The following is a 19,281-nucleotide window of genomic DNA, read 5'->3' as shown; positions in this document are numbered from 1 at the left end:
TTGAAAAGCCATGTTTTTAAGCCTTTTTTGAAAAGTTTTTGATACCTTATTAGTCTTATTTCGGGTGGTATTGAGTTCCATAATATAGGGCCGGCTAACGACAGTGCTCTCTCCCTTACTTGTGTTAGTTTAGCTGTCTTTACAGAGGGTATGGTTAGTAAAGTTTTATTTGCTGATGAGATTTCTTTGGGGAACATGTAGTCTTAATGCAGTGTTTAACCAATCAGTATTTTCTTCATTAACTAACTTGTGGATTGTGCAAAGTGTTTTAAATTGTACTCTTTGTTCGATTGGCAGCCAGTGTAATTCGGCAAGAGTTTGAGTGATGTGGTCCCTTCTACTTTTTCCAGTTAGGATTATGGCTGTAGAGTTCTGTAATATTTGGAGTGGTCTTAGCGTTGAATGTGGTAATCCAAGGAAGAGTGTGTTACAATAGTCTGCGCTAGCGAAAATAAGTGCTTGAAGAACAGTTCGAAAGTGTGCTTGGGTTAGTAGTGTTTTTAGCCTTCTAATTAAATAAATAAATAAAAAATAAATAAATAAAAATAGCCCTCTAAGGACCATTAGTTTCGCATACCCCTCTCTGACTTTCAATATTATGTGTTGTTTGAGGTTGATTTCATTGTCAATTATTACTCCTAGGTTTCGAGTTTTTTCGGTTAGTTCCACTATCTGATTGTTTCTGAGTTTGATGGGATTCTGGATGAATTCAGTTGTTTTTCATTCAAGGTGTATGAATTCTGTTTTTTCAATATTAATTACTAGTTCCATTTGGCACAGCAGTTGTTTAATTATGCCTAGGTATAGCATTGCTAGGTTCAACATTTTTTCAATTGTTTCGTCTACTGGTAAAATTAGCTGGATGTCGTCCGCATATATGTAATGTATGATACCTAGACCGGCTAAGAGGTGGCATAGGGGCAGCATGTAAATGTTAAATAGAGTCGCCGAAAGTGCTGATCCCTGGGGGACTCCGGTTTTTAGCTGGATTTTGTCTGAAATAGTGTTTTTTTATCTGTACCTGAAAGAATCTATTGTTTAGGTAGGACCTGAACCATTCAATTGTTTTGTTTTGAAGTCCTATTTCTTCAAGCCTATTTAGTAGTATGTTATGATTTACTGTGTCAAATGCTGCTGATAGGTCTAATAATATCATGATGTAGTGTTTTCCACTGTCAAACCCATGTAATACATTATCTGTTAGAGAGATAAGTAATGTTTCAGTACTATAGTGTTTTCTAAAGCCGTGTTGTGAGGGGTAAAGTATGCTGTTGTTGTCTAGATGTTTGGCTAGTTGTTTTTGTATCGATAGTAGGTCTTTTGAAGGACCAACTATCTCAGACATGAGCTCCAGCACAGGATCAAAAGACAGCTGCATGGAAAACTGAAGCTGCTCCTCCAACAGACAATAAGTGGATGTGTGTAAAGGAAGAAGCCACCCAATGCAACCAAAAACTAGCATTTATCAAACCGCATAAAAGAAAGCTCCTTCTGATACGAGACTCAATCAGTAAAGGAACTAATTTGGGGTCTCTTTTCAAAGACGACACAAAAATTAAATGCTTTCCAGGATCTTCAGCTGGTAAAAACGCAAACTAGGCAAAATCCTTAACAGACTTAAATCCATTCCCAGATTGATACCTTGCTTCTTTGTTTTAGCCTACATTAGGCTCTGTAGCATTTACGTTATGTTATGTTATTACCCCATATAGCTGTATCCAAGTTACTTTTACCTGTTCATTGTAAGATATTAACTTGTCATTGTTCTGTTCAGAATGTAAACCGAATTGATCAGTAGCTCTGTTATTGGAAAATCGGTATATAAAAGTGCAAAATAAAAATAAATAAATAAAAAAGGAACAATTATAGTACAAAATAAAGACTCTAATATCAATGTTATTATCCATATGAGTACCAACGCTAGAAACAGTATCCAGGCAGTACAGAAAGATTCCAGGGGAAGGAGATTAAACCCATGGTAAAGAATATTGCATTTTCTGAAATATTATGTGCTCACAGAAAGGGAAAGGAAAGAATAAGCCAGATAGAAAATTTCAGTACGTGACTCAAAACACGATGTAAAGAAAGTGCATTTAGATACATTGGAGGCTGGGATTGTGTATGGAGCAGTAAAAGACTATACAATAAGGATGGTCTACATTTGAAACTAGCAAGAAAGAAGATCCTAAGTAGGAAATTCCAGTCATACATCATCAGGCATTTAAACTACAGGTTGGGGGTGGTAGAAGGTGCTAATGAAATTGGAATGCCATCCCCAAGTAATACAGGAAGCAAGCGTAGATAACACATTCAATCAGCTCCGCATTCCATGCTTAAGCAAAGGAGAAGAAAAGGTGACTATGAGGAGAAGCAAACCAAAGGAGGAAAGTTGGAAACATAACACAAATGCTCTTAGTCTGTGCCAGTGGTTCTCAACCGTTTTTCGGTCGGGACACACCTGACAGATGGTTCTCATATGTGTGAAACACTGCTCATTACAATCTACAGCGGGAAAAAAAAAAAAGGCCCCATAAGAACATAAGAAATTGCCATACTGGGTCAGACCAAGGGTCCATCAAGCCCAGCATCCTGTTTCCAAAGGTTGCCAATCGAGGCTATAAGTACCTGGCAAGTACCCAAAAACTAAGGGGCAGATTTTAAAAGTCCTACACGCGTAAATCCAGCTGGATTGTGCGCACAAATGTACGCCCGTGCGTACATCTTAAAATCCGGCCATAAGTCTATCTCATGCTACTGATGCTAGTAACAGCAGTGGCTACTTTCAAAGTCAACTTGGTTAATAGCAGGTAATGGACTTCTCCTCCAAGAACTTATCCAAACCTTTTGTAACCCAGCTACACTAACTGCACTAACCACATCCCCTGGCAACAAATTCCAGAGTTTAATTGTGCGTTGAGTGAAAAATAACTTTCTCCGATTAGTCTTAAATGTGCTACATGCTAACTTCATGGAGTGCCCCCTAGTCCTTCTATTATCTGAAAGAGTAAATAACCAATTCACATTTGCACATTCTAGTCCTCTCATGATTTTATAGACCTCTATCATATCCCCCCTCAGTCATCTCTTCTCCAAGCTGAAAAGTTTTTAGTCTTTCCTCATAGGGGAGCTGTTCCACCCCCTTTATCATTTTGGTCACCCTTCTCTGTACCTTCTCCATCACAACTAAGAATGATACGAGGGAAAAATAAGATTATTCTGTCTGAACATAAATTATATAAATAGTAAACCTCCCATACCAGAACAGCACCAACTTCCAGCACTCAAACAGTAACCACCTTACCTAAGAAAAGGCAACACTGAAAATATTACACCAGGCCTTAAAACTCCAATACTTCTGTTAGGAAAATGGAACAAGCCAGGCTGCTATAGAGCCCTACAAAGAAACTACATGCAGCAGAAAACCTAACCTCAATCATATGTGCAGACCCTCACCTAACAAAGAATAAAGAGACCATAAAGCATAAACAGAAGCATGCAGACAAAAACTGAACTGAAAACCTCAACAAGCCAGGGTCTCTGTATGCAGTGCAAGAAAGGAAAAAGAGACCTTTTATTTATTTATGTATTTAGATATATATTCCGCTTTTTGCACTTTTTCAGCACTTCAGAGTGGATTACATTCAGGTACTATAGGTATTTCCCTATCCCCAGAGGGCTTACAATCTAAAGTTTATATCTTAAAAAATGGCACGGGCCATCCATTGCTCCTACCATGTGACAGGCGCTGACCAATGGCACCGGTAGCCCCTGTCACATGGTAAGGGTAAAGAGCCACCAGCGCCATTTTGATTAGTGGCAGCCGACAGCCCGAGAGAGGGAGATCGCTCCCGGGACCCCGCTGGACCACCAAGGACTTTCGGCAAGTCTTGGGGCGGGGGGGGGGGGGGGGCGGGAGGGGGCGGGGTTGCAATTAATTAAATTTGAAGAGTTGGGATGGGTTTGGGTTTTCTTTTATTTATTTCTTTTATTTCTTTAGAATTTTTTATATACCGACATCCGTTTGCACATCGTATCGGTTTACAAATAACTTGGAACTTTTAGGCACAGCCTTTACATGGAACAAAAACTATATGAAAAGAGTTTTTGTTTTCTTTTGTTTTTAATGTGCCCTTTCTCCCCCCCCCAAAAAAACGATAAGAAAACTTCACGAAATTTCGTAGATTTTCCTATCATTTCGTCGCCCCCCCTGAAACGCAATGAAATAGGAAATATCGTCTATATTTCCTATTTTGTTGCAAATGAATGCACATCCCTAATGCATGGATCAAGAGAGGGACCTTGAGGTGACAAGTGACTAGCTATTTGAAGGCTGCAAAGCAATGTGACAAAGCAATAGCTAAAGCCAGAAGAATGGTGGGCTGCATAGCAAGAGGAATAACCAGCAGGAAAAAGGAAGTGATAATGCCCTTGTACTGGTCCTTGGCGAGGCCTCACCTGGAGTACTGTGTTCAGTTCTGGAGCCAGTATAGCAAAAAGGATAGAGACAGGATGGAGGCGATCCAGAAAAGGGCAACCAAAATGGTGTGGGATCAGTATCGGAAGACTTATGAGGAGAGGCTGAAGGATCTAAATATGTACTGAATACCTTGGAACAGAGGGGGTGCAGGGGAGATAGGATACAAACCTTCAGATACCTAAAAGGTTCTAATGATGCATGAACTTAAAACCTTGTCCATTGGAAAGAAATCAGTAGAACTAGGAGTCACGAAATGAAACTCCAAAGGGGATGACTCAGAACCAACATCAGGAAATATTTCTTGATGGAGAGGGTGGTGGTTACCTGGAATGCCCTTCAGGAGCAGAAGGTGAAGTCTAAAACAATTAAAGAATTTAAAATTGTATTGTATTGTATATAATTGTATATATGTCTCACTCCTTAACTCATTGTTTTGGCTTTCTCTTTCCCGGTCCCTTCCCCTACCCTGATTTTTGTTCTCCACATGATGTATGTAAGGGCTCCTCCCTATAGTTACCTGTATATCTACTGTTTTATGTAAGGGCTCTGCCTAAAAGTTATTGTTCATTGTGAACCGATGCGATGTGTGAACGGACATCGGTATAGAAGAAACTTTAAATAAATAAAATAAATACAATGGCATGGGGATGGGAATGAAGAAAAGAGTGCATGGGGGTAACTTGCTGGTGCGGCAGTTACTACCCTTAACTAATAAGCCTTGATACTTCTGATGCAACTGCAACATTGTTCTCTGCTTCAACGGCTGGAGAAAGGGGGGTTGGATTCAGACAACAACCAACAAGGGGCCAGACTTTTACAGTCCGGGCATCTGATAAGCAATGGGGTAACCTGCACAGAGCAGCAGTTACTACCCTTTACAGAAACAAAGGGATTACTACCCTTAACCAATAAGCCTTGACTACAACATCACTCTCCGTTTTGATAGAGGTGGGGGGAGGTGGGTGGAAAAGGAATTGGATTCAGACGACAACAAACACGGGCCCTGACTTTCATGGTCTGGGGTACTGATATGCAGACATAAGGGAGAAAGCCCAGGACTGCTTCTAAGGTCCAGTCCATAAGTAAAAGACATCAGCACTGTCTGAATTTTCAAGAAGGCTCATCACACAGTAAAAATGTTTCTAGCCGTACACTTTTTATGGATTATCATAAGCCTTAGGAATAACTGTAGAGAGCAGCAGTTGCTACGCAAGAGAAACATGGGGGTAACCTGCATGGCACAGCAGATACTACCATAAGAAGCTTGCTGGGCAGACTGGATGGACCGTTTGGTCCTTTTCGGCAATCATTACTATGTATACCATTATGTACCGGAAAGAAAATGATGCAGCACAGCTGACATTTGTTTAGACTGAAAATCTACAAAGATACAGTATTGCCTTTGAATAAGACAGAGCTTGCATGTTCAAGATACTACAGATATGCATAGCTTTCCCAGAAAGATTTAAGAGAAAACATCACATTTTCTATACAAGTGTCTTAGGACAAAATCCAGCTGCAATGCATACTTTCATTCTATGCAATTTTTTTGCTTACTTTATTGAAGACAAACGAAACCTCCTTTTTTTCTCCCACTTTCATGGAGGATATATTAAACGTTGTGGTGCCCAGACTTTCATCCATGACATAATTGGCATCCATTAACGTGATCTAAGAATAAAGACCACATGCAGAGTTAAAGAAGTGCGTGCTGCGCCCCTTGTCACAAACTACTTTCAGTTTAAATAATCTGGAAAAAAAATGCATTAATGCTTAGCATCAGGAATAACATCTTCAGTTAAAAACTGGAAATGTATGGGCAAGGGATCACGATTTACCTATAGCCCGGTCATCTTTTAGCCATAAATTCCGACCAAATGTGCATGGATATGACTCTTCCTATATCTGCAAACTACCAGACATTGACTTGCCTAGGCTTTGATCAGCATTACATATTGGTTTCTATGTGCTGTTTTCCAATTGGCTCTATGTCTGTGCCTATCACATTTCTTGTTTCTGGATTTGTCCAACAAGAGGCCAGCCCCTAATAGTCTGGCTATTTCAGGCTTTCCCTGAGTTGGGCTCTTGATCTTCTCTTTTTTGTGTTCTGCAACTGATCTCATGTCAGCATGGAGTCTATGATATACGATGAAATGTTATGTTTGTTTTATTTAGAATGTTTTTATATTTCTTCTAAAGTTTATTTAATTTTAATGTTACGTGCACTTTTACTGTAATCCGTTCAGCATGAATTTTTTCAATATGAGTGGAATATAAAAGATTTCCAATAAATAAATACATTTCAGGAGACTATGATTCTAAACTTGCTTTATTCCTGTATAACCTGCCTGGGTTTCCCAACTGACACTTTTGCTCTTACAAAAAGAGACTTCTACACTTATAAGATCCATCACCTTATTTTCGACTCTAAAGCCCTTTTTGCCTACGTATCCAACCTAACACAAATCAATGTACCGGACATTCTGCTTAACCAAGCTCAAGTAAAAGCAGATGAGTTGGCCGTCTTCTTCAGCAATAAAATCTCTAACCTTCTAACACAGTTGACGCCTAATACCTTTTCTCCATCCAGCACCTATCTCCACCCTAACAAAGACATCTCTCTCAAATCTTTCGAACCTATCACAACTTCAGAGATCCTAACAGTACTGAAAAAAATGAAACCCTCGTCTCACCCATTCGACCATATCCCGACCAAACTGCTTCTGCTAATTCCGAACACCATCGCCAAAGCTCTGGCAGACATTATCAATTGTTCTTTATCCCAAGGAATCTATCCAGACGACCTTAAAATGGCCTCTATCAAACCGCTCTTAAAAAAACCAAACCTAGATCCTGAAGATCCTACCAACTTTCGTCCAATCTCCAACCTCCCTTTCATAGCCAAGGTCATGGAAAAACTAGTTAACTCTAAATTATCGATCTACCTCGAAGATCACAAAATTCTCTTCCCCACTCAATATGGCTTCCGGAAAGCATTAAGTACCGAATCACTTCTCATATCCTTGACAGATTAATTCAATTTAATTTAAAAACTTTTCTATACCGTTGCTAAGTTAAATACCGTCGCAACGGTTTACATGTAGGCACATATTTAATATAGGTAAAAGTGTACTATAGTACATTCTAACAGGTGCCATCAAAGGTTCGGTTACAATATATCATTAGACATAGTCATTTAGCGAAGTAGTTCATTACCTCATCATGGGCCTCGATAAAGGTGATGCCTATTTATTGATCCTCTTGGACCTCTCAGCCGCTTTTGACACTGTTAACCACTCTATCCTCCTAAATCAGTTATCGAACATCGGCATAACAGGCACGGCACTGGCCTGGTTCAAAACATTCCGGGCGGATTTAGGCGAGCAGGGCCCTGCGCGCCGGTGCGCCTATGTTCAATAGGCCTACCGGCGCGCAGACCCTGGGACTCGCGTAAGTCCCGGGGTTTGGCGGGGTTTGGCGAGGGGGGCGTGTCGGGGGGCGGGCCCGGTCGGCGCGGCATTTTGGGGGTGTGTCGGCAGTGTTTTGGGGGCGGGCCCGGGGGCGTGGTTACGGCCCGGGGCGGTCTGGGGGCGTGGCCTCGCCCTCCGTACCCGCCCCCAGGTCTCGTCCCGGCGCACTAGCGGCCCGCTGGCGCGCGGGGATTTACTTCTCCTTCCGGGAGGCATAAATCCCCCGACAAAGGTAAGGGGGGGTTTAGACAGGGCCGGGCGGGTGGATTAGGTAGGGGAAGGGAGGGGAAGGTGAGGGGAGGGCAAAAGAAAGTTCCCTCCGAGGCCGCTCCGATTTCGGAGTGGCCTCGGAGGGAACGGGGGTAGGCTGCGTGGCTTGGCGCGCGCCGGCTATACAGAATCGATAGCCTTGCGCGCGCCGATCCAGGATTTTAGCGGCTACGCGCGTATCTACTAAAATCCCGCGTACTTTTGCTTGCGCCTGATGCGCCAGCAAAAGTACGCCAATTCGCGCGGTTTGAAAATCTACCCCATTGTTTGTTATATCCTTTGGATTCTTGGTAGTGATAGAGCCACCGAAAAAATTACTCATAGGTGGTGCCTTTTGCTAATTATTTATTTACGATATATGGAGCATTTTGTCCCCCTGACGCAGCCCCGATGTGAAACACGGCCGTGTCGGGGGTCCTTGTTTCTACACCAGGAACCACATTTTCATTTACGTGTGTACCACTGATGTGACTGTATTTACAATATTTGTCAGTATTTTGTCCATATGTCTTGACCAGTGAATTATGTTTGCCACACATTAACTACGTTGCATTTTCTCTATATGTGGGTGCTGCTTACTCCTCCCTCTCTGTGTGTTTCTACAAAGGGACAGCTTTGGGAACTGCCTTGCAAGCCAAAAAAAAGGTTTGAGCAGATACGTGAGCAGAAATCCAAGAGAAGCGGCAAAGGATCTTCAGTTAAACAATTTATGTTTTTAATAAATACTCCAACTATCAGCACTGTTCATAGCTGGCAAGTTCTACAAATGCCAAGCATACTTTTACTTCTGAGCTAACTCTGCTCACCTCAGTATACTGCAAAGTATGTGCACTCAATTTGGAAAAAACTCTAAAAACTTAAGGGGAAAGAGGAGTAACCTGGTGGCTGGAGCAGCAAACTGAGAACCAGGGAAGCAAGGGTTCAGATCCTACTGACACTCCTTGTGACCTTGGGTAAGACCCTCCACTGCCTCAGGTACAAACTTAGGGGCTCATTCACTAAACCACAGTACTTGGTATCGCAGCTTAGTAAACTCTGCAGTATAATTGGGAAAAACACTCCCTGCAGCTCAGCAGATCCTTAAAGAATCAGACAGTGGCAGCCTGTGGTTGTGAGGCCACCATCTTCCCAAAGGGCCCAGGTGGGCTGAAATGACCCCCCCACCCAGTAATGTCAAAAACCCCATGAGTTTCTGGAGCCCCTGTCCCATCTGCTGCCCCTGGAAGCAGCTGAAATAAAAGAAAAACTATGTCACCAATTTCCTGCCCCAGGGTGCATGCCCTGTCCCCTCCCTAAACTCTTCCCCTTTTACTCCTCTCCCCACCCAAGCTCACCTCCGGCACCCTCTCCATATATCCCTGGTGTGCTGGTGGGGGGTTCAGAGCATCTCTAGGTCTCTGGGCCCAACGCTGCCATAATTCAAAATGGCACCAACTAGCCGGAGCCAAACCTTTGCCCCCATCACAGGTCTCAGGAAGACAAAATTGCAGCCAAACTCTAAATATTATTTGCTCCAACCGTGAATCGTTTACCTCTAAAACGTTGTCCTGGTTGGGGTCCAAGATAAACTCAAAAGTCTCATTCCACACTGGATTTATGATGTTGTTGAAGTATTTGGTTTTCTTTCGGCCGTCTATAGCCGATGAAATGAAAAGCTCCACGTAGGGGTCCGGGGTGTCCACTGAAAGGAAACAAACAAAAAAAAAAGGCAAAATGGTAATGAAGCTGATTTTCCCCAATGGGCCGAGAAGCAGGACACAAAGAGCCTCATGGGGTTCACTTTTCTGATTGTTTTCGCTTGGAAGCCTGCTCACTTTTACAACCAAAGCGAGACGGTGAGCACAAATTTTAAAGAAAAAAAGAATCATTTCTGAAAGTCACAGTTTACACCACTGAGCTTTCCAAGTAAAGTTAATTGATGCAGCAGCCATGGCAAAGTTGGGGGAAAAAAAACACCTCGGAGACTTTTTTTTCCCCAAAACTAAAATGGTCTTGTTCTAGATTAAAAAAAACTGTAGTTGCTGTGAATTCACTAGAAACAGAAAATAAAAAGACAGATCCATTGTGGACTCTCTCTATTTCTTTTTTATTTTTTCACTTCATTTCATGATATTCAGAAACTCCCAGCTGGGGATCTGCATGAAAAGCAGGAAGGAGAGAAAAGGCTGCAGGCCCCACTGCTCATTCTTAAGGCAAGCTCAGGCTTAATATGAATTTTGCCAGAAGGAGCCTCTGCTGCTTCAGTTTATTCCGCCCGCGTCTGGACTCCGCCATTCATCCCTGGCACGTTGTAAATACCGTAACGGATAAACGACACGGGAGCACTCACACATGTAAGGAGTGAAGGAAGGCTCGAGGGAACTCAAATAAAACGATATCTGAATCGCACAGTAACTGATAGTGAAAGGAGGTTGGTACAGAAGGTTATGATAAACCACACTGCAGGTCTCCTAAGACTTAGGAGACCTGCAGTGTGGTTTATCATAACCACACTGCAGAGCACTAATAATGAACTATTAACAAACAGGTTGCTTCTTATTCTCCACTAATCAATGTTAACAGTTCGAAAGGCCATTGCTTATATGAACTTGTCTTATTCACTAAGGGGCAGATTTTTTAAATTACGCTCGGGGGGGTACATTTGTGCGCGCTACCCGGCGCGCACAAATGTACACCCGATTATATAACATGCACGTGCTACCGTGCACATGTTATAAAATCCAGGGTCGGCGTGCGCAAGGGGGTGCACACATGTGCACCTTGCACGCGCCGAGCCCTAGGGGAGGCCCGATGGCTTTCCCCGTTCCCTCCAAGGCCGCTCCAAAATCAGAGCGGCCTTGGAGGGAACTTGTTTTTTGTTCCCTCACACCTTTCCCTCCCTTCCCCTATCTAACCCTTCCCCCAGCCCTGCCTCTGGCAGGCGTAACTTGCGCACGCCGGCTGTCCACCGGCTCGGCAGGCCCCGCCACAGGCCACTATGTCAGGGCACTCAGCCACGCCCCCGGAAACGCCCCCGCACCACAGCCCCGCCCACATACGCGCGTCCCGGGGCTTGTGCGCGCCGCCAAACCTATGCAAAATAGGCTCAGCGCGCCCAGGGTTTTTTTTGTTTTTTTTTTTAAGGGTTACACTCGTAACTTACGCGCGTAACCCTTTTAAAATCTGCCCCTAACTCTTTAAGCTTTAGTTATGTTATTTAACACACTTTTTCTTGAATCAACATACAAGTTACAGAAGGTGCTGTAAAAGTAAGGCCCTGTAGGATTATCCCATTATCCACCTCACTTCAATACATATATGTTAACTCTTTCTACTTGAAAGTTATCTTTTAAACATTGATAAATCGGGCAGGATTTATTTATTTATAACCTTTTTTTATACCGAAGTTCATGTAACAGAATTACTTATCACTCCGGTTTACATTATTTATTTATTTATTTTTATTTATTTAACATCTCTTTTATACCGATATCCGTTCGCACATCGCATCGGTTCACAACAAACAAAAACTTTTGGGCGGGGCCCTTACATGTAACAGATAACTTAGTGAACTAGGAAAATACAATTAACTTTTGGGAGCAGCCCTTACATATAACAAACATCAATGGGTAGATGCAAAGCAATAGAACTGTAACTGTAACTATATACATGAGAGTGCACAGTACAAAATCAGCAGACATTATAACAAGTAGAAAACAATGACAACATATGTGAAACAATAAAATGATTTAACTGATCTACATTTCAATTTTTCCTTACTAAAAATTAAGACCTTGTGGTTACATCTTAATATTCAAATTTGATGGCCTTCTCGTGTTTAAAAATGTAATTGGAGTGAGAAGTAAAGGTGAAACAAAATACAATAACGGGATGATTTTAAAAGGTGTGCGCGCTTCCCAGCGCCCACACATGGGATCCACCAATTTTATAGCGTGCACACTCCGGCACGCAAGATATAAAGTCATTGGGCTGCATGCGCAAGGAGGGGGGTGGACATTAATGCAAACTTCGCACAGCGACGCATCCCGGCCTTCCCTAGTTCCCTCCCAGTCCGTTCCAATTAAGGAGCAGACTGGGAGAGAACTTCCCTACCCCCTACTCTAACCTCCCTTCCCCACCCCTAAATCGGACCATTCCCTTTTTTGGCCTTTGTCTTCCAAATTACTTTAGGGCCTAACTTGAAGTAAGTTGCGCGCGCCAGTAGCCAGCCGGCGCACTAGGCCCCGGGACAGCGATGAACGGCGCCGTCCCGGCCTGCCCCCCCGACCCGCCTAGAACATGCCCCCCCGGCCCGCCCCCTTCAACCAGGCCCGGCAGGTCTGTGCGTAACAGGGGTCACACGCGTGGCCAGACCCCTTTGAAAATGCGCGCGGCTTGTGCAAGACCCAACCAGGCACATGACCCCCGTTTTTAAAACTCTACCCGTAAGCTAATAACTTTTTAATTGAACTAACTTGACACCTTTATTGACTAACATTCGGGAGTTAACACCAGTCAAAAAATATATTTGGTTCAATAAAAAGGTTTTCCTTATATATTTTTTGCTTGACTTTTTTGCCATGCAATCAAATGGACGAACACAACACCCACACTATTTTAAAGTAATAAGAGTCATTTCTTTTAATATCCAGGAGCAATGAGTTAGAGGTTATGTCTTTCTGTATTTGGGGGTCCCGGCATATTTTAGGAAGGAAAAAAACCCTCCAATTCTTCCATATTTGGGAATATTAGTTCCAAGTTCCTATTTTATGAGAAATAGTATCACAGCTTGAATGTCCTACACTAACATGTCATTAAGTAACACGTCATACATGTTACTTAATGTTAATTATTTCTCTGATGTTTTAATGTAAATCGTTATAATTGTAAACCGGAGTGAAGGCTGACACCAAACCTCAGTATAAAAAAAACATTCAAATAAATAAATAAAATAAATAACTTTTTATTTTCAAGATGCTTTTAGGATTTGGATTCTAGATTTATGCAGACCTAAGCCCAAAGCATTCAAATACTGCAGGTATTTCCCTGTCCCAGAGGATTTACAATCTAGAGGCCTGATTTACTAAACTTTTTTCCCATAGAAAGAGAATAAGGAAAAAAAAACATTTCTAAATCAAGCCCCAAGCTTGTATCTGAGGCAATGGAGGGTGAAGTAACTTACCCAAGTTTGCAAGCAGCATTAGTGGGAGAAGCAGGATTTTAACCCCAATTTCCCTGGCTCTTCTGCTCTAACCCCTGGGTTCCTCCCGCACTTCGTCTCTGAGTTTAACTGCAACCTTGCATGCAAATAAACTCACAAGCACCATTACAATAGTCCCAAAGGAAATGTAGTCATGGTCTGTCCAATAGCATTCATCAATGCCCCCAAATCCTTACCACATTTGATTACGCTGTCTTCCACTTTTAATAATTAGGTAAATCTCCTTGAAATATCATTCTGAAAATTTTTGGATTAGAAAATTCAATATGTTTTGGGATTATTCTAGACTTGACAATAAGATCATTAAAAAAATGACTGTTAGATGTGTTCATCCGGCTTAAGCACATTGGCCAACCTTCCTAGCTATGCATGGGATTACAAGAAAGATGGTGAGATAGAGAGCCTGGGCTTCAAAAGCATTGTACTCTGTTTCAGGAACTATTTGTCCTTAATAAGACCGTATTATGTTTCTGCAAGAGCAATGGAACTTTTGCTACAAAACATGTTTTTACAAAGCATAAAGTCTCTCCACATAGCATTCAAAAGTCCGACTGCATTTTGTTCAAACTGTTTGCATATATTCAAATAGAAAATTCCTTAATGCAGCTCCACTCATCGGTTAATTAAAAGTGAAGGCTATTGTTAACTATAATTATGTCGGCTTGCAGGCCCAGTCTTGGAGAAAGTGCCTTAGAAGCTTTTATCTAATCGACATACCTGGGAACTGAAGTCATGAAATGGCTTAAGTGTTTTTCCTGTCTCAAATCCTTGGGGGCAAGTAGAGTAGGAGTTAAAATGTATAGAAGAGCAATCATTCTCAGAAACGCAGATATGAAGTGAAAGCCTTCAGATAGCCTTAAATCAATGTAATAAAGATCCTGCCCCACTGGTATCTGAAAATGGTGGTACCAAAAAAAACTGTGAAAAGTATTTGAAACTTCTAACTAGGGAAGCACAAACTTATCTGGAAGAAGTCTGCAAACTAATTTGTCAACTATAGGGAATTGGTTTGTAAAACTTTTCTGAAAAAAAAAATGGGGCAGTTAAAAAGCCCAGAGGTCGCCACAGTCCACTGAGATTTGGGCCACCCCATGCTGCTTCAACAAGCAAACCAAATCCTCACCTCTCAGGTCAGCAGCCTTCTTCTTTCTCCCCACCTCCCTCTTCCTGATGCTTCCTCTCCCCAATCTTATTCCCCACTGTATACAATTTTTCACCTCCCCTCCCGCTCTTTCTGTTTTCTGTCCCACCAACGCTCTCAAACTGCAAAATATTCTCTCATCCACCCTTCACCTGCCTCCCCAAGAGCATCTGATGCTCATCACTATCATTGCACTTCTCTTTCTCTCCAAATTCTTCTCCTCCTCCTCGTTTCAGCTGCAGACATCAGTCTCAGTCCTGGCCCACCAAGGCAAGCCTCACCCCATCTGAATACTTCACTTTGTCACCCCCTCCAAACTTTTCCCTTCCCCTTCTCCTTTTCTCAAGCACCCTGTGGAACACCCGTTCTATTTCCAATAAGCTTGCCCACATTCATGACCTCGCTTTCTCTCACTCCCTCCATCTTCTTGCTTAGACTTGACAGCTCTGCTTCTGTTGCTGCTCTGATCATAGAAATGATCATTTCTCCTGCACACCATGCTCGGTAGGTCGCAATGGCAGTGTCAGGCTGCTTACTCTCCTCCTCCCACAAGTTTCAATCCCTCCATCACAATCCCACTTCTATTCCTCATTTGAAGGCCACTCCCACTGTCTTTCCACCCCACTTTCACTCCAGGTAGCTGTCATCTATTGTCCCCCTGATAATTCCCCCTTCCTCATTTCTTGCCAACTGATTCCTGACTTTCCTTTTTTCTCCCCTTCCCTTATTCTTGAAAACTTTAACCTCCATGTTGATCACCCTCTGACCTTTTGGCCTCAATGTTCCTCAACTTAACCTCCTCGTTTCATCTCAAATTATGCTCTACTGCTCCCACTCACCAGCATGGCCACTTTCTTGACCTAGACCTTACGTCCAACTGTACTTTCTCAGGCTTTTTCACTTCTGCTCTTCCCTTCTCTAACCATTGCCTGATAGCTTTCACACTTAACTACCATCCCCCTAAAGTCTCATCCAATGGCCACCAACATCTTTAAATATATCCAAGCTATTGACCCCTGCATCCTCTTCAGTACTGTCTCATCTTTCTTCTCCACGCTTGTCAAAATATGTTGTTATGGCAGTTTCTTCTTCTAACACTCTGTTTCTTCTGCTTTGGACACACTTGCTCCACTCTTCCTCCCTCCTGCAAGGCGTGATAAAACCTAACCTTGATTCACCTCTGGATTATGTGTCCTGTATTTCTGCACCCACGCTGCAGAGCATCTCTGGCTGAAGCCTTGTTCCCATGCTGACGTCATTCATTGCAAATTCATGGTCACGTTCTTCCAGTTTGCTATTACACTTGCCAAGCCAAATTATCATGTCCAGCTGACCAACACCCTTTCCTCCAACCCCATCTTCTCTTTGCCACATTCTCCTGCCTTCTCAAATTGCTTCCACCTCCCATGCCCCCTTCACTCTCTTCCCAGACTATGGCGGATTTCTTCCATGAAAAGACCAATAAATTGAAGCATGGATTCATCACCTGACTGCCGCCTCCAGTCCCCCTTCCTTTCACCCTTGCCACACATTTTCCTTTTCTAAAATTACAGAGGTGGAAACTGTTCATCTAAACACACTGAGGTAGATTTTAAGAGCCGCGCATGGGTGCACGTGAGCATGTTTCCTGGCACGTGCACATGGACACAGCCATTTTAAAACACACACACACACACACGTAATCGGCTATTCATGCGTACATATGCACATAATTTCTTATTGACGCGCGCATGTGCACACAAATGCTGCCTTGCTCGCGTAAGCGGAGAGGGATTTTACTAGACATGTGCGCCAATGCAATTACCTCTATTCCCAGTTTGCCCCCAGTTCGTCCCAGTAAAGGAGAGGACTTCATAAACCCCCTAGCTAACTTGCCTCCCCTTTCACCCTATTAGGCCCGAGCCTTAAAACCTCATTAACTACCCTATTTTTCTTTGTTTTACAGCTTACACACCATCCACAGCAGAAATAGTTACGCAGTAGGGGACCCCTGCACCCACTTGTGCGCGTAAAGACTTAGGTGCAGACTTTATTGTGCAACTCTAGCCTGCCCATGCCCCGCCCCTTTTGGCAAAATGTTTTCTAGTGCACATACTGAGAGATATGCACATACTCGTGTGGGTTTTAAAATCCACACGGCGTGCACCACGCCGAGTCACGCAGATATCTCCTGGCTTTTAAAATTGACCAGACTACTTGTTCCACTGACTCCATTCCCACCCAGCTACTCAATTCTACCTCCCTTGCAATTCCATCTGTCATATCTTCAATTGAATACTTGTAGCTGTGATTGTCCCCTTTTCCTTCAAACATGCTGTGATCAAACCACTCCTCAATAAAGCTTCGCTGGATCCTATCTACCCTGCTAACTACTATCCCATCTCCCTCCTCACTTTCACATCCAAAGTGCATCTCCGCTGCATTGACTTTCTTTCATCTCAAGTCATTCTGGATCCAGTCCAGTCTGGCTTTCGTCCTCTATATTCCACAGAAGCTGCTCTAGTGACCTCTTTGTTGCTAAGGCCAAAAGTTGAACTCAATTCTTATCCTCCTTGATATATCTGTTGCTTCTGATACTGTTGATCACATCTATTCCTTGACACATTATACTCAACTGGATCTGGGGACTCTGTTCTATATTGGGGGGTTTTCTTACCTCTCTCATTGTACTTTTACTGTATCCTTTGGTGGTTCTTTCTCCATTGCCATTTAGTTATCAGTTGGTGTTCCTCAAAGCTATGTCTTGGGCCTTCTTGTCACTACACTTCCTTCAATGTTCTGATCTCCTCCCATGGATTTCAGTACCACTTTATGTTAATGACTCCCAGATCTGCCTCTCTATAGCAGACATTTTACCTAGAATCCAGTCCCAAATTTTAGTCTGCTTGTCTAACATCATCACTGGATGTCCCACTTCCACCTTCAACTTAACATGGCCAATACAGAATTTCTTATTCCACCACAAACCTGCTTCCCCTCTTCCCTTTTTCTGTCTCTGTTGATAGTGCTCTTATCCTCCTATAAGTCTGGGGTCATCTTTGATGCATCTTTTATCCTTCTCTATGCATATCCATAACACTGCAAAAGTGTGTCATTCCTTCCTCTATTACATTGCTAAAAGCCACCCGCTCTCTTTCTGAGTATGCTACCAAAACATTCATCTGCTCTATTACCTCCCATTTCGATTACTGGAATTTGCTTTTCGCGGCCTGTCACTGAACCATGTCTATCCATTGCTACCTATTCAAACTTCAGCTGTACAACTCTTTTTCCTTCATATTCGCTAAGACCAAGTAACCTCTCTTCTTAAGCAGTTACATTGGCTCCCCATCCACTTCAACATACAGTTCAAGCTTCTCTTATTTGTCTACAAATACATTTACTCTGCAGCTCCTCATTACCTATCTTCTTTTCTCTGTTCCTACACCCTTCTTCATGAACTCCATTCACTGGGCAAATTGCTTTTATCTGTGCCCTTCTCTTCTACTGCCAGCTCCCATCTCTGCACCATAAACCTGGAATAAACTTCCTGAGTCAGTGTGTCAAGTTCCCCCTCTGGCCATATTTAAATCCAGTCTATAAACTCACCTTTTTGAGGCTGCTTTCAAATTCTAACCAATTCTCTTCAATAAATACACTTCCAATAGACCTGCTTGTAAACTCCATGCATGGATGGTCTCTCATGTGTATCTGTGCAGCATAGCATATGTCTATAGTGCTTTAAAAATTATAAATAGTAGTAGTATTAGTAGAAGTAACAAGAGCTCCACTACATCAGTGAAAATCCACTGAAGGAGCCCCCAAAATTGCTATGGATTTTCACAGATCTGTCTAGTAGTGAAAATGCAAACACTTCAGGGCCTAAAAATGGCTCAATAATCCCAAATCTTTTTAAATTAAAAGTGTACTTGTCATATCTTTCATCATTTTTCCAAATTGTTAAAGTCATTCTTTCTCTTTTCTGTGTTCCCTGGGCAAATGAAATGAAAATTTGCAAAACAGGGGTACAGTTTCCCTGCTAACCCTTCACAGATAACGGCATTGGAGAGCACTAGAAGTAATAGTGATCCCGGTAGCACGAGACTGGTCACATCACCCTCACCACATCTACTGCGACCTCACATCCCTCTCACCCCTCACGTCATCATCAAAATCACTCCTGCTTGACAAGCTTTCAAAGGTATGAGTTACTTCACAGTCCCGTGTTTTTGGGCCATTCCCATCTCTTTATAGTGTGAACACTGAGCAGAAGTATTCCCTTAAGCTACCTGCGTTCCTCTGAATCCTTTACCTTCAATTTCCATAGAAAGTTTTAGCTCCTGCCTTTACCGATTCTTCAATACTTCCATTTGAGCCTTTACTGGTATAATGGCCCTTCCTGCCTCCATTTGTTTCTTCAGGTAATTTTGCCTGTCCTTGTTACTGCTATCCATGGATCTTCTGTATCTCTTAGCTCCCATAATCTTCATACGGCTTTCTTAACATATATAGTTTGGTTCTGATCCAGAACTGACTCACATAGTACAGTGATCGCTGTATTCTAGCTCGTTCTCTAGAAAAACCTCGGAGATACAGTCTCCACTTGTCAGTACCAGGGGGTCCAGTTCCACCTCCAACTGATTTCACGAGAAAGTCTTCTTTGTAAGGATTCCAGGATCCCATCACTTCTGGTTGATCCGGCAGCTGGCACTGTCCGATCTATATCTGGTCGATTTAGGTCCCC

General features: G+C 42.7%; 1 protein-coding gene across 3 annotated transcripts in view; it reads right to left on the bottom strand.

Moving 5' to 3' along the window:
- Positions 1-19,281, bottom strand: part of PLA2G4A (phospholipase A2 group IVA) — a 167,333-nt gene that overhangs the window by 101,370 nt on the left and 46,682 nt on the right. For 2 of the 3 annotated variants that reach the window (XM_029618209.1, XM_029618210.1), the window contains 2 exons: positions 9,750-9,898; positions 6,035-6,148 (listed from right to left, as the gene is read on the bottom strand). In XM_029618209.1, the coding sequence (XP_029474069.1) occupies positions 6,035-6,148; positions 9,750-9,898 (263 nt within the window). Of the gene's footprint in view, positions 1-6,034; positions 6,149-9,749; positions 9,899-19,281 lie in introns of those variants that run through there. The other variant, XM_029618211.1, reaches the window with a different exon arrangement.

The sequence above is a fragment of the Rhinatrema bivittatum genome, chromosome 10, assembly GCF_901001135.1.
Source record: "Rhinatrema bivittatum chromosome 10, aRhiBiv1.1, whole genome shotgun sequence".
Taxonomy (NCBI): Eukaryota; Metazoa; Chordata; class Amphibia; order Gymnophiona; family Rhinatrematidae; genus Rhinatrema; species Rhinatrema bivittatum.
The sequence above is the reverse complement of the archived record's forward strand: the minus strand, read 5'-3'. Positions and strand labels throughout refer to the sequence as shown.